This window comes from Podarcis bocagei (genome assembly GCF_964188305.1).
Source record: "Podarcis bocagei genome assembly, chromosome: 1".
Lineage (NCBI taxonomy): Eukaryota > Metazoa > Chordata > Lepidosauria > Squamata > Lacertidae > Podarcis > Podarcis bocagei.
Genome location: NC_138125.1, coordinates 135,042,097 through 135,058,047, shown reverse-complemented (window position 1 = coordinate 135,058,047; position 15,951 = coordinate 135,042,097). Strand labels below are relative to the sequence as shown.

Below are 15,951 nucleotides of genomic sequence, written 5' to 3'. Positions count from 1 at the left end.
GGTGGTGGCATAAACAATCCATACAGATGCATGAACATTTACATAAAAAAAAAATATGCATATAGACATTTCCAAAATATGTTTACAAATTTGAACACAGAAATGAAAGAAAACAGTATAAAATATAATGGTTGACGTAGTGCCTTTGCACACATCTGCAGTGGAGTTCTTCAAACATCCCTTGCTTTGTTCACCGGAGTCCATCTTAAGGCAGAGTGAATTGTTAGTAGGTTCAGTTGGTATGGCAAATACATCGTTGGGACGTTCCATCGACTGTCGGCATCCTTCAGCAAAAGTTTGATGAGCAAATAAAAGAGCTCAGACAGATGAAATGGTGAATTTTGAAAGTGGACAAGAGAAGGATGAAATGGGAAGTGGAATTAAAGAGGACACAGAGACTTCAGAGAAAAATAGGGACAAAGGATTGCCAGAACAAGAGCGTGAAATGGCAGCGCTGGTGGCAACAGATTGTGAAATTCAAATGTCCTTTGCTTTTGTCATAGATACTAGAGAAAAATAGATTTGATGTCTGTATACTAGTGCCTAACATAGGATTCACCCACCTGGTGGCCTCTCCAGATGTTTTGGAATACAATTCCCACCAGACTGGAGAAGGTTGGCTTAATGCATCATTTCATTAGTTAAAATTAATTATGTGTCAGGAAAGCCCTTAAGGCTAGATTCTTAGAAAAATTTTGACATGTGTTTTTATTACAGCTGCCATCATTGTCTGCTTCATAGAGGCTGTCAAGCGGAAATACATTTTGATGTTTTAAAGCATTCTGTAAATACTTTTCTCAGAAGTAACTGACTCATATTTTAATATGTCTGTACGGTATCTGTCAGCGCCCACACAAACTACAAGTGTACATTTTTTAAAATGAATATCATGTTCTGGTTATTACAGTGGCACTCCGGTTGTGAACAGGATCCATTCCAGAGGTCCAGCCGCATCCCGAGGAATTCGCAACCGGAGGACCGCTTCTGCGCATGCGCGAGCGGTCGAACCTGGAAAAATACTTTGCATCCTGAAGTTTATGTATCCAGAGGGATATGTAAGCGGAGGTACGACTGTACAAGCAACTCAGGTTTTTGCACCCCAGGAGTTAAGCCAAACCCCATCTTTCCGAAGCATATTGTCACACTGAGACAGTAATGAAATAAAAGTAGCAAGGTACAGTAGGTACTCTTTATTTCCTGCCTATGTACAATTTAGTAAATGAAAGAGCCAACATAATTAGTTTAGCATGACAATATCATAAAAATACATCCATAACCAACGTAGGGTACAAATATATACATTATGATACATTAAATAAGTGCTTTCAATATAGTTTACAGCTAGTGTGCGGTATTTAAAGGGATTGATTCTACTCCTTCCCCATTTTGTGGCATCTTAACACAAATGCAACATTCCCGGGGCCTCAACTGTTCATACACAGTACAATGCCATTTCCTGCACGTTCCAGAGAAGCATGGCCTGCCATTTACAGACTGAACTATACAGACAATAACATAAAAAGGCCAAAAAACCTCAAACAAAATCAAATGACCCATTCTTATTTTCCCCAACAAAACAACAGTTAACAGAACACGTCTGCTCAGTAAGTTGTAGACAGTTATTTACTGTTACGCAGTCATATGTGGGATCCACATGGCAAGAGTAAAAGGAACCTATTGCACCGTCCAAAACTTGAACACTGTACAACATAAATGCTTCTAGAAAATACTGCTGTGCTAGCACCTGATTTTTACCCCCCAAAAAACAGGCCAGGAATTTCATAATAACCCGTCAAGTTTCAGGTGCTTGGCACTAAAGGTTTCAGGCCTGTTCCCGTTGGGACAGGTAGGCTGTTCTTCAAAATCTCCTTGCAGCAATAGAAGTTAAATGCGTAACAGGAAATATTTAACAACACTCTACATATAGGAAATGCAGATGGTCAGTACTGGAGAACGTGAAATGGAAAGGCCAATTTAGAAAAGAAAAGCTAAGCTAACCTAGCCAAACTCAGCTGCTTTGTTTTTAGTATGTTCCTATGATGATGCAAAACCCCAGCCCACCAATTCTTAACGAAAGTTACAAAAAGAGGCCGTCAAGTTTCAGCTGTTTGTTCATCCTCAGCCAGCAATGATTGTGCTAGTTACTAAGCTTCGTCCTAGAGAGTTATTCATTACAGGCTCTGTGTGCAAGTGTCTGCTTATGTGTACAACAGAGTGAACAATGCTATAGGTCAGGGAAGAAAAAATGAGCTGGACCTCTTGCCTTGGCGTGTTACGTTTCTCCCTACAGGGTTTTGTTTTTTTTAACATGGACACGCTGTGAAGTTAGACGGCCAGCAGCTCATCTTCAGTCTGAGGTGATACTATTTCAGGATTCCACCATCACTTTCTGTTGTGTGTGCAGACCAGGCCTCTGAATCAATCTCTCTCACACTATGCATTTTAACAAATCCATTGAACACTCCCAAGTCTTGCCCACAAAAGCTCTATCCGAAGGCAGCATCCGAACAACCAGCAGTATGCTACTTGTCAGGATAAGACCATGGAAATGTGGAAATGCTCCAGGAACCCTGCTCCTCTCTCTCAGAGCAAGTGGCCCTGGTTGTAACCGGCACACATTTTTAGACATGGGAAGAGCTGGTGAAAATGCTTTTCATTGGTGAAGTCAATGTGATTAGAGACAAGTGCCTCTCGAATGCCATATCCCTGCCTTTGCAATCAAAGGAAGCTTGTCTTCCTCCTCCTGCCCTCAAAGCACTTGCCATTTGATTCTTCAGCACAACCACTAAGCTAATAGCAACGCACACCTGACTTGGTCAGCATTAAGCAGAGGTCTGCTTCTTGGGCTGGAACGAGACATCATTTGGCCACATTTCTGCTCTATTCACATGTGAAGTAGAACCTTCTCTACATGAATTGGAGCGTGCAGAGGGTGGGAGATGACAAAGCCAGGCCTTTCCTGCTCAACTCAACTTGAAGCCCTCCAACAGTTCAAAGAGTTTTCTACCATCCCAGCTCTTAGAGCAAAGGCATACCACAACCATCCTGAGCTCAAACGAACAGGATCAAAATATGAATGAAATAAACTGTCCTGCAACACGCAGCCCGGCCCATAACAAATATAGTTATAGCATATAAACCTGCCAGTTACCAAAACTCTTTTGGAAGCAGCTCCCCACTCCCAGGAAGGTGACTTTGTTCTTGAAAACTCAAGCAGCAAGTCAACCCCGACTTTAACATTTATTCTGGCTTGGTGTTAATATTGCTAATTAAACTAGAAACGCGGGTGGATGACAGCATCTTTCTTAATTAAGGAATATTTTCAAAGCACTCAAAGCTGAAGGTCAGCAGAGAAACAGGGAATGTAAAAGCGGCCGAAGCTCAGCTACAATTCTCATTTATTGAAACTGGTTATCAGGTTTCATATATAAGGTCTTACAACTGCAGACTTGAACAAAGCAAAATAATACTATGGCTGGAAATCAAATTAAGAGTTGGACCATTCCTCCAAGGTTTACACTGGGGGGAAAAGAAAACCCACACAATTCCCCAATCTGATGCCCTCCAAAGTTTTGGAGTACAACCCCCTGAATATTGGCCATGCCAGCTGGGTTCTGATGGGTGCTGGTAGTGCAGAACATCTGGGGCAGACCAGTTTGGGGAAGGCTGTAACAGGCCAGCGTACACCCCAGATATGACAGCCCTGTGCTTTCATTGTCAACCTAAGCCAGAACTAAACTCCTAACTGATGCACAGAGGTCAACGTTCTCAACCCTATACGCCTGCCCGGCTTAATGGATGTGCTTTTAAGATGGCTTCTTGGCTTTCAACAGAGAACTCTGCCCACTTTACATGATACAGGGGGTCACATATATTGAGTGGGAGGTTTTTACAGGGAGGTAACGCAGCAGTGCTGCTTATTATGGCCATAGACTTTTCACTCATAATGGTTTGTAGCCAAAGGGTTGGGAAACCCGGAGGATGCTGGGACAACAACTCCCAATGTGGCTGAGCACTGGCCATGCCAGCTGGAGCGGATGGGGTCATAGGGGAACAATATCTGGAGGGCCAAAATCCTCTCCATCCTTGGTTTGGGGAATCCTGCTGCAGGGAGAAGAGGGACTATACAGGTAAACTAATCTCAGCCATTGCATACAATCTGTGCTCAAACCAATATTCCAGACAAATATTAAGGTTCGGGGACAATGTCCGCCGTGCCTCCTTAACTACAACACACCCTTATTTTTACTGGCCGTTATTATGTAAAAAATAAAGTAAATGTTTCCCATTTACAAAAAACTAATCATAAGTGCTTATTCTCAGGTATCACAAACACCCCAATCTCCACATACCTACGGCTGACTCACACCATCTAAGTTCAGCTGTTTGTTCAGAGCACCTAGTGTCAAAGGAATGATTGTTTAATCAGCCAGGTCTGTTTACACAAGCTATGCGTGTTCAGTAGAGAGACCCATTATGTTCTACAAAATGGTGCTGAAATGAAAAACCAAACCAAACCAGGGAGAAGGACACTACAGACTTGATTCTTTAAGGCAGCCATTTAAAGGGGGGAGGGGGAGTACTAACGAAAAACAACAAAGTGCAACTCGTGGATGGGGGAGAAGGTCTTTTCAATACACAAATGCAGTAGCTAGTCAAGGACCTTCTTCTGGAGAAAATTTGTTTTGCTAGTGTATTTCATCTGAAAATAGGGCAGCTCTATTTACCGCCGTACACTAAAATCCAAGCTGCCATTACTGAAGTTGCCCTTCAGTAAAATATTTGACTGCCTGGAAGTTTGACACCATTAAAAGAAAAGCAAGGCTTCAGATGATGGGAGTGGAATGCTGGTAAAATCCTCTAATACTGCTCATGGAAACCTGCAAAACAACATCAGTGCATAACAGAGAGAACGCTTAACAGAAAATCAAACCTCATGACAGCAGCGGCATTTGTAAGAGATGTACAGAACTCCTCATGATTGTGATGCTTTTAAAAGAGACTGCAATATCCTCACTGCAACAAGCTGCAACAGTCTGATTTGGGAACAACATGCCCACTGTTATTTCCTATTAAGACACTTTATTCTGTGGTGCAAGAGCCTTCTGTGTAAGACGTCATCAGGAACTCCAGTGGGATTTACCGTAATCTGCGGAAGGCTCATCTTGGCTGATCTATTTGATGGGATCTCCTGTGTCTTTCCAAAGATAGAGTCCCACTCAGATTCTGAAGTCTCTCCTCCGGCCTCTTCCGTTAACATTCCAGCACCTAAAGTGCAGACTTGCTTCTTTTGATACGCCAGTTTCTGCAGGCAGTGGCTGAAGATCTTTTAGCTGCTATTGAAGACACTGAGTTGGGGGCCTGATGTGTGGAAGGACAGCCTTCACTCGAGTTCTTTACTAATTAATCAGAAGGCGGCGTCCCATCCCATCCCCCGAGGAGGTGCCTTACCTTAGCAGTTAAGGCCCAGCCCTGTCCAGTGATCTGGCACCATCAAAAAATACTTGTCCATTGCTTCACAAAACCTCGTCCGGTACAGTTCTGGAGATACTACCGTTGGCATCTTACCTAATTTACGCAGAGAAAAAAATTGTCTTAGAAATTAACTTTAGGAATAACTAATCTGTCGTATACGTCACAAGTTACGGGTTGCATCCCAGTGGAGAATTGCAGAACATTCTTCCCCCTTCCACCACCACCTAAATCTGTTCTGGGTTTTCCCTCAGAAACTGATGAGGGGATGGAGAGAGGGGAAATCGTATTGTGTTAGTGCAAAACGTTCAGTACCACCCAGTCTTTAGATTCTCTTTGACAAGGGGCTGCAAAACACAAGACCTCATGTTACGAGGGCTGTTAAATCCGCGTCGGCAGGGCAAAAATCCCAGAGGATGATTCCCTCTCCGCTCCCCACCCCATTTAGAGAATGTATAAGCACATATTTTGTGATAAACCTGACAACTGGAACCATATTTATTCTTAGGCTGCAGGCAACAGCCATGCCTAAGAAATATCTTCTGTGCTTTACATAATTGCCATCTCTATCAAACAGAGCTAAGTATCCAACCATTTTTAGCAGCATGACTTTTCGAAGCACTGTGCTTCTGCTCAAAGGTTATGATGTCACATTGACAGGACGGGACTTCCAAGGAAAGAATTCTAATAAGCAAATTTATTCCTCCACCCCACCCCCACCAGGAAAGGAGATCTACAGTATCCTGCAAACTGTTTTGATTAATGCTCCCAAGTCAACATTTGAAGTAACGGACCTGGATGAGCGTTCAAATTACTTGTGGAGGGGGAGATATGGGGGCCCTTAATCGAACCCTCAACTCCCATATTCCAACTTTCCTTCTATTTCATTCACATGACCTCTCTGGAGCCCACATCTTTTTTCCTCCTTTTTTTGCAGGGGGGAGAGAGAAAGGACAAAGAGTAATGGAATCTGGTGAAATTACATGGACCCCTGATTTCAAAACAACTACACCAAAGTGGTGTTGAACACCAAAGCTGGTACTAGTGGAGGAACTAGGAATCTTTATTTTTAATGGAAAAATAAAAATAAATTCAGGCCCTTAAATGTTACCCTTAAGAATGTGTTACTTAAAAGGAATTCCTTCCAGTAGCACCTTAAAGACCAACTAAGTTAGTTCTTGGTATGAGCTTTCGTGTGCATGCACACTTCTTCAGATACTTAAAAGGGTTATCCAGCATTTGGCACTCAAATATATACAGTGGTACCTCAGGTTACAGACGCTTCAGGTTACATACGCTTCAGGTTACAGACTCCGCTAACCCAGAAATAGTACCTTGGGTTAAGAACTTTGCTTCAGGATGAGAACAGAAATCGGGCTCCGGCAGCAGCAGGAGGCCCCATTAGCTAAAGCGGTGCTTCAGGTTAAGAAGAGTTTCAGGTTAAGAACGGACCTCCGGAATGAATTAAGTACTTAACCCGAAGTACCACTGTATGTATGTGTGTGTGTGTGTGTGTGTGTGTATATGTTGCATATTTATACTTACAGGAGAAGTGGAATAAGAGGCGAAGGGGAACAAATCACAGTGTATGTATTGATAGCTAAGAATTAAGACTCACCTTGTCCTCCTAAAATGCCTGTTGACTTAACTACCATCTCAAGCTTTTTGTCCCAAGTAAATGTGCGAATGTAATCTGTAACAAAAAGATAAGTAGCATGGGTGAGCTACAGAGGTTTTGATGCTCCACGGAATCGGTACCATTAGCAGTCTTTACCCTTTCACAGTTCCTTCTGTCTACATGCCACCATCTCCCTGCACCTTCTGCAATGCTATTCACCCATATCATTTTCAAGCTCATCACCTTGATGCACTAAGGGAATGTGGCGTATTCCTGGGAATCCCAGGAACGCAGTTTACCCCTCATAAGGCTACAGTTCCCGGCACCGTGACCACAGTTCCCAGGATTCTTTCGAGGAAGTGGTGTGGTCTAATCGTGTGGTGTGCATGGGATCTGAGTCTGCTGTGTGGAGTGGCTGCCACGTCTAGGCAGCCCCAAGCGGACTCCGCGTGGTACCCAAATGATGGAAAGTTCTTCTCGGATGGGCAGCCACCCCACGGGTTTTGGGGGTCGAAAGGTTACGTACCAATAATTCCAACCACGAGTTCGTCGGAGGTATCATCCCGGCCCACAAGAAGAGAATAATCAATGATGAGATGGCTGGAAAGGAAATGGGAATCACTGTGGATGGAAGCCTTGAGTACGGCCTTGGAGTGAGAACGTATGTACAAGGGGTTGTCCCGCACAAGCTTCAAGAGGTTTTCATCCAGCAGAACAACATCGCAGCTCTCTTTCCCTGTGTCCGTCTTCACATTCCTGTTCCGTAAGGAGCCTTTCAGGTCAAAAACCTGGAAGCAGAAGAGACAGCAGGTTACGGTAAACCACAGTTTATCCCGCGAGGTGCCTCCCGTTTTGCTCCTCCCCCACTGTGAGCAGGAGCATCAAACCATGGTACTTGGCTCAGTGGTGGGTCTCAACAGGAAAAGTGCCTTATCTCGCTCCAAACCAGGCTTAGTAAGCCAAGAACAAATCTTGGCTGCAAGGAAAGAGGAAAGCAGGCAGAAATCTCTGTGTTCACAGTAAACTAGAAACTGTCGTTTGCTGTGACAGGGGAGTTTGAAATGACTTCCCTCAGAATAATGTCTGAAACTCCCATTGTTCTAGGCGCATTTTGTGATAGGAGATTTCATCAGCGCAAGCCGTTTCTGAGCTCTGGGCGCAGTACTGCGCCTAAGATTTCAGATTAAAACTGCGGAGTGGAAGGAAAGGAGGACCATTTTCTGCCTCCCCACTTCCAGTTACTCTCTGAAGACTGGAGAAGAGACCCTCTTCAGAATATTAGGGGGGTGGGCCAGGGAAGGACAAGACATTGCGAAAAATGAACATAATATTTTAGCTGCAGTTCACATTTTCAGCTTTGTGTTCTTATTATTAAAAAAATGCACCTAGACATTCCGTTGTTGGGCCCATAACCTAGGTTTAAGGTGCCACTTAGCTTTCATGTCTCAGTTTATAACACTGCCTCAGAATGTCAGCAGTCCTAGGGCAACAGCAGTTGGTTAATTTAATAAGGGTATTCCCCCAACTCCTCACTACCTTAATCAGGGGGGGAAATAGAAAGGTTTGTTACACATAACTATTTTATTGAGAAATTCATTTTAAAAATTAATATCTATTAGTAGGTCTACTGCTATTACAGTGGTACCTTGGGTTAAGTACTTAATTCGTTCCGGAGGTCCGTTCTTAACCTGAAACTGTTCTTAACCTGAAGCACCACTTTAGCCTGTGGGGCCTCCTGCTGCTGCCGCGCCGCCGGAGCACAATTTCTGTTCTCATCCTGAAGCAAAGTTCTTAACCTGAAGCACTATTTCTGGGTTAGTGGAGTGTATAACCTGAAGCGTATGTAACCTGAAGCGTAGGTAACCCAAGGTACCACTGTATAAGTATTATCGCAAGTCTCTAACCTAGCACCTCAAACTGCTTTCCCTCAGTATCAGAGTGGGTGAAGTTAGAGTGGGCAGTGCCCTGTTGGCATCAATTTGCCTCGAGAGACAATGGAGTGTGCCTCCGGGGGTGAAATTAAACCTCTGGAGAATCCCAGCGGCTGCACACCATTGTCAAACCTCTGCACAGCTGCAGATGCATGAACATGGGACTTAAAAAGTAACGCCAGCAGCCTCTGGTCTTCCAGCCACAAAACGAAAAAAGAGCAGAGAAATATAACCATTTCTCATGGTAATTCCAAGCCTGGCATCCACTAAGTATTTTGGGTGGCTGCTATCGCCTCTGCTGACAGAAAGCCTCTGACAGAAGAGCAGGGAGATTCCTCACCTCCCTTCAGGAATTCAAGCCACTGCTATTTTAATTTCATTAAAAATATAAAATGTATGTGTGTGTGTAGAGAGAGGGAATATGCTGGCTGCCACATACTGAAGTTTAAGGAAATCAGAACAGCCATTTGGAAGGGAATGCAGAATCCGAGCTACTACTAGCAACCGATATGTATTGTTTCGCTGTCCTCAGGGTCAGAGGTAGCTTTCAGATTAAGAGCAGAGAACTGCTTGCGAGGGGCGGGGAGAGATATATTTTCCCCTGGGACTATGAAGCTGTGTCTGCTTTCATGAAACAAGGACTTATTTCATGTACGCACATGTGCATGTTGGGGGTCACAATGCTGTGAGGAGGTATGGCTAGCCCTCAAAGCCAAGTGACTGGTGTAAAACCTTTGGAGGAGGAAGATGGACAAAGTCCAGTGCAAATAATGCGGGCAAGTGGAGAACAGCTCCATGTGTAACCAACTGCTGCTAGCAGCTTTGCCGCCTCTCCTAATGCAAGAGTTTCCAACGCAGGGGCAAGCTTGCCACTTTGCCAGTCAGCCTTTTCTCACCTGAGCCATCTTTCTGCCATAGAAGAGGTTTTCCATGACCAACAGGTCAAGCTTCTTCTCCGTGTTGTTCTGAGAGTTCTTGTAACCAATCCGGTAAACCCCAAGAATCTTGGCCAAAGCCGTTGGCTTCTGAGATAGAGGAGACAGTTGATTTGCCGAGTGAAAAGTTGCTCCCATTTCAGCTCACAAATGAAATGCACCTAAATGCGTACAGCATGAGGTAGGGATATGGGCAAGGAAGTGTATGTGGCCAGTTTCTCTAGATTTGTCCTCCATGATTTCCGACAGCCATGGCAAACAGTCAGGAATGATGGGAGTTGTAGTCTAACAACAACCAAAGCCAGGCAGCAAGTATGAAGATTAAAGCCAAGGGAGAACACTTCGTGCCTCTTACCTTTTGCTGAACTGCGTTAGTGATGTACATGAAATAGTGTGGGGCGAAGTCTAGAAAGGACTGGACTTCAAGGCGAGGCATCTGCTTCAAGATAAATCGGTCATCTAGGGGAGAATGTGCATTGATGCATGATGTACTTTTAAAACAAACAAATGTCACTATGCAAAATTGTCTGGCCCTTTCACAAATCACCATCTAAAGCCCAGTTCCGTGTGAAAACTATAGTTTCAGTTTTAGGTAGTTAGGATGTTAGCAGAGAGCTGGCTCAGAATGTACTGACCTTGCACAATTCTTTTTAAAAAAAACATTTTTTTTTTAAATTTTCTGTTTTACAATTTAAAATCTTCACTTAAACAACCTTAAAATATCAATCACTTCCCTTCTTCTCTTTCTGTGGTCCATTTTGCATAACACAAATCCCTGCATACTTTATATAAACTAGACCATTCAGTATTCCATTATTACATCCATCAAAACTTATTTACACTGTTGAATTACCTTAATGCTGCCCACGTTTTCAAAAGTACACAATTTCCCTTCTTATATTAAAATTAATATTTTTCAATCTTCTTTAAACATATGTTTTTCTTATTCTCTTATTTTATGGGTTAGGTCCGCAAGCTGCTCTTATTTCATCAGTTTAAGTTGCCAATCTTTTTTGGTTGGAACCTCGCTCATTTTCTATTTTTGGGCTAACAAAAAACAGGCCATAGTAGCGGCATAAATAAAAAACATTTTTTGACATCTAGGAATTTCCATCTGAATTATCCCCAACAGAAAGGACTCTGGTGGTTGTTTTTTTGGAAAAGTGCTTTTAAACATTTTTTTTCAATTCATTATCAATTATTTCCCAATACTCTTTTACCCTTTTACAGGTCCACCACATATGAAAGAACGTTCCCTCAACCTCATTACACCTTGCACGATTCATCCACGTGGAATAAAAGACAAGAGTGAGCGCTTACGCAAAGGGACAAGCGAGAGGCCAGTCACTTACCTTCAGTCACATAAAAAGCAGCTCCAGATTTGCCTCCCCGTGCCTGCCAGGGCAGAGAGTGAGAGAGGGAACGGATAAAATCTTCTTCGCTGCTCCCAAGTATCACTTCACGCATTTTGTGGAACTCTCCCGCGTAGTAAATCCGGCAGTAGAACTTGGCATTGGCATCAGAGAATTCTGTGGAAAAACACGGAGGCAGAGAGGCCATGGAAGATCCACTTCCTAGAAGAGATGCTCACCCATATTTAAGGTCTCCTCTTTTCAAAATCCTTACATTCCTCCACCCTAACCTTGCCTACTCCAGTTGGTGGCAGATTCTCCTACACGTCTGAGCCCCACAGGAACCCTCCGCTGGACGACCTTGTGTCCCTCTGGACCAGAATCTGCCACTGCATCTTTGGTTCGGTCACTATATTCTACCACAATCTTCAGGTCTAGATAGTTTATATGACAATGACATGCTGCAACATATTTTCAGGAGCATCACAAATGTAGAACTGTAGAGACTGCAGCAAAAGCATTTCATTGAGGCTGCATTGTCGTGGCTGGAGTTTATCCAATTATGTTTATCCAATTATTTGGCATGCCAAGCAACACAAATATCTACCGTATTTTTCGCTCTATAGGACGCAATTTTTCCCCTCCAAAAATTGAGGGAAAATGTGTGTGCGTCCTATGGAGCGAATGCAGGCTCCTTGGCTTCAGCGATAGCAACGCGAAGCCTCCGAAGCGCAGAGGGAGCGCTCCTTCCATGCTCCAAAGGCTTCGCATTGCTTTCGCTGAAGCCGGGAGAGCGAGAGGCACCTTTAGTCCCGTGCAGCTTCTCCCTGCCGGAAGCGTTGCGTGGGGCTATGGATCCCGCTGGCTGCTTTGGCTTCCTCTTTAGCCTCACGCAACCCCTCCGGCAGGGAGAAGCTGCACGGGGCTATGGCTTCTTTAGCCCTGCGCAGCTTCTCCCGAGAGGGAGAGGTTGCGTGGGGCTAATTAGGAAGCCAAAGCAGCCAGCGGGATCCATCCCGCTGGCTGCCTTGGCTTGTGCCATAGCCGCGCGCAAACCCTCCGGCAGGGAGAGGTTGCGCGCATCCTGTACGCTGCTCTTTGGGGCTGGGGGGGAAAATAAGATTATTTTTCTTGATTTCCCCCCCTAAAAACTGGGTGCGCCCTATGGAGCGAAAAATACGGTAAGTGTAAAATCTTGCTCTGAGCCTTCGTGATAAGGCAGCAAAAATATCTACATGCACCAGTACAAATCTTTGCAGATCTCTATTCAGATAGCCCAATGCAGTGAGATGTGTGCATCTTAAAAGCCAATAAAAGCTTAGATTTCTCAGGTCACAGAATCAGCTGCTATATGGAAAGCCAGGCTGACAAGACACATCTTTCACTTGGATAGTGAGCAGTTCTGGCTGACTCAAGAATGCGATGGCAAGTCCTGAGCAAAGTCTGCTGCTGGTTTACGATACACCTCGGTCTTCTGATTCTGAGAGGCCACCGGGAATAAACAGCACTGGTGCATAAGCAAGGGATATCTTACAGAGCTATGCTTAGTTTGCAAGTGGCAAAAATAATCAACTTCTTATCCAAGCAGGCCACATCCACACCATAAATTTAAAGCACTATGATGCCATTTTAAACAGTCATGACTCCCCCCCCCAAAGAATTCTGGGAGCTGTAGCTTGCTAAGGCTGCTGTGAGTTGTTGTTAGATTTCTATTCTGCTCACAGAGCTACAATTCCCAGTGTTTCCTGCATAGAGGGATTCATTGTTAAACCGCATTCGGAACTGTAGCTCTAAGACGGCAACAGCAGTCTCCTAACTCTCAGCACAAGACGGGCTCACTCATGGGGCAAGGTGAGGCAACTGCCTCAGACCACAGGATCCCCAGGGGCAGCAGATACAGTGGCGATTTGGGCAAGAGGGGTTGACGACCTCTCACCCTTGCTCCTGGTGTAGATCTTCACTCACCCCTTCTTCCCCGGCTGGGGTATGTGTGCCATTTCAAGGTTAGCCTCAGGTGCCAAAATAGATTGGGCCAGCCCTGCTTAGCACTCTTAACAAACTACCGTATTTTTCGCCCTATAGGGCGCACCAGCCCATAGGGTGCACCTAGTTTAGGGGGGGGAATAAAGAAAAAAAAATATTTTCCCCCCCAGGCGTGGGGCTGGGGCGGGGGAAGCCCGAGCTTCCCCCGACCCCAGCCCCCAGAACAGGCTGCTATCTGCAAGCCTTGGGAGCCCGGCGGGAACTCCCACGGGCTCCCAAGGCTTGCGGAGAGCTTCCTGAAGCCTGGAGAGCGAGACCCCTCTCGCTCTCCAGGCTTCAGCGAAAGCCTGCATTCACCCCATAGGGTGCACACACATTTCCCCTTCATTTTTGGAGGGGAAAAAGTGCGTCCTATAGGGCGAAAAATACGGTACATTCCCAGGATTCTTTGCAGGAAGCCATGATTATTTAAAGTGGTACCACAGTGCTTTAAATGCATGGTGTGAATGTGGTCGTAATGTACTTAGAAACACCCCTGCCCCCTTTCAGATATTTGTGGAACTGGGTTCAATGAAATACATTAACGATTAGAAAGTGAATCTGCAATTCTGATCAACAAGGGACTTGTCAGAGGAGACGACGCATCTGCCTCTGCGCTCCCCACTCTCAATTCTGGCTCCAAAACAGATTCCTACTTACGGAGTTCAACATGTGGATTTCCCAGCTGCTTCTTTTGTGCATCCCCTCCATCTGCTTCATCTAAAAGAGCAAACAGAAAATGGGACCAGAAGAAGAAGAAGAGTTTGGATTTGATATCCTGCTTTATCACTACCCGAAGGAGTCTCAAAGCGGCTAACATTCTCCTTTCCCTTCTTCCCCCACAACGAACACTCTGAGAGGTAAGGCTGAGAGACTTCAAAGAAGTGTGACTGGCCCAAGGTCACCCAGCAGCTGCATGTGGAGGAGCAGGGAAGCGAACCCAGTTCACTAGATTACGAGTCTACCGCTCTTAACCAATACACCACGCTGGCTCACCAGGGATGCAACCTTTCAGTTGTTCTTGCAGGTCAACAGAGGCCCTATTTTTCTCCAGCAAAAAGACACACTGACCATTTCCCAAAGCTAAAACTGAATACTGTCGCTAGATGCAGCAAAAGTCAAAATGGAAAAAAAATGTGAGAAGGTATCAAGGAATGAAAGTCAGTGGGATTGTTGCTACAACATACCCTGCCGTACACCGTTAATTAATTCAACAAATTATTCAAGAGATTCGGCACATTTCATGGTTCAGGGGCGTCAACCTTGTATTTTGTTTTACTTTTGAAGTTGATTCCCTCCCCATCTTGAGAAAAGGGAACTATAATGTCATTTGCAGAAGATGAAGGATCTGTTTAAGGAAGTGGAAATGAGAAGAAGACTTAAAACCTTGTACCTTGCGCCTCTGCACTTTGGTTCTCTCCCCCTTCTTTGCCTGTCTGCCCAACCTGATAGTAGGCACTGTCTGCTCCCCGCAAGGTCTCCTTTTTCTGAGAAGAGAGGTCGGGGCTTTTCCCTCCTGTACCACGGAAGAAGGACAGAACTCCATATGGCTTCTTTGCTATAACCAAAGTAAGGACAAAACATTTGGTGCAGCCCACTCCTCATTCATTCCATCACAAAGCCAAATGAGGCTGCCCTAAGCCCACCCAAGACTTCCAGCATATCTAGGTTGTTGCAAAAGGCTCTTTGCGGAATTGTTGGGGGAAGTGTTTTGCTCTTAAAGGCATTGTGGGTCTTAGGAAAATTGTGTGTGTGTGTGTGTTGTTATCCACCAGAGACATGAGATGAGATAATCTATAGCTGAGTAAGCCAAGGAAGTGGCTTTTTCGCAATGCAGGTGTGAAATGAACATTGCAAATACCAGTCCAAATACCTAAAAGACTGGACTAGATTTAGTGGAACTAAGTAACAGGTGGGTAGATTTGGGTTGAATGTTAGAGGAAATTTCATGATGGCAAGAAGATCGTTCGAAGAAGTCACCTGCTACCTGTGGTTCAAGTTAAGTAGAACTTGTATTTAAAAACCATTTTTAAAAGCCTATCGCCAATCACTCACCAGCATCTCTTTGAAAGATTTTTCACCAGTTAATCTGTACGACCGGTGACATGTGGCAGCCCACCCACAGAAACTAGCTCTGGAGTAGACAGAATATGAAGGAAATGACAGCCATAATACCAGTGAGCCACTATGACCCTCACTAGACTTGTTGGAGTCTTCTGCCCTAATCCATCCAATATCTTTTGAGGTGAGGCCGTGTTGGGAGAAAGCAGGTACCCCAGAAGCAGCTGTATTGCAAAGGAGTTGAAAAATCCACCATGTCATTAAGCTAAGAATCCACTCTGCAGTGAACAGGAGAACAGGAAATTTCCTAGCTTTTAAAGGAGCACTCCCCCCATCCAAAAAACCCCCCTCTGTCTTAAAAGGCTTTCAGGATCTTCTGTTTTTTCAAAGAATTGTACTGGAATTCTAAGTCAGCAACTACTTTTCTTTTAACGGTTGCTGAACACATTCATCATCACAATGCAGAAGACCCACAGCACAGCGGTGTCTGCAAGAAAAATTACTTGGACAGAGCTAGCAATAGGTGGATTTTTCACATCAATATTACGATTTATAAACAC

General features: G+C 44.5%; 1 protein-coding gene across 5 annotated transcripts in view; it reads right to left on the bottom strand.

The window, feature by feature from the left end:
* Positions 1–1,175: 1,175 nt before the first annotated feature.
* The window catches only part of PIKFYVE (phosphoinositide kinase, FYVE-type zinc finger containing), a 97,580-nt gene continuing 82,804 nt past the window's right edge, over positions 1,176–15,951 (bottom strand). For 4 of the 5 annotated variants that reach the window (XM_081191646.1, XM_081191645.1, XM_081191649.1 and 1 more), the window contains 8 exons: positions 14,724–14,888; positions 13,991–14,050; positions 11,309–11,485; positions 10,312–10,415; positions 9,918–10,046; positions 7,617–7,878; positions 7,091–7,165; positions 1,176–5,568 (listed from right to left, as the gene is read on the bottom strand). In XM_081191646.1, the coding sequence (XP_081047772.1) occupies positions 5,453–5,568; positions 7,091–7,165; positions 7,617–7,878; positions 9,918–10,046; positions 10,312–10,415; positions 11,309–11,485; positions 13,991–14,050; positions 14,724–14,888 (1,088 nt within the window). In that variant the 3' untranslated portion in view covers positions 1,176–5,452. The remainder of the gene's footprint in view (positions 5,569–7,090; positions 7,166–7,616; positions 7,879–9,917; positions 10,047–10,311; positions 10,416–11,308; positions 11,486–13,990; positions 14,051–14,723; positions 14,889–15,951) is intronic. The other variant, XM_081191647.1, reaches the window with a different exon arrangement.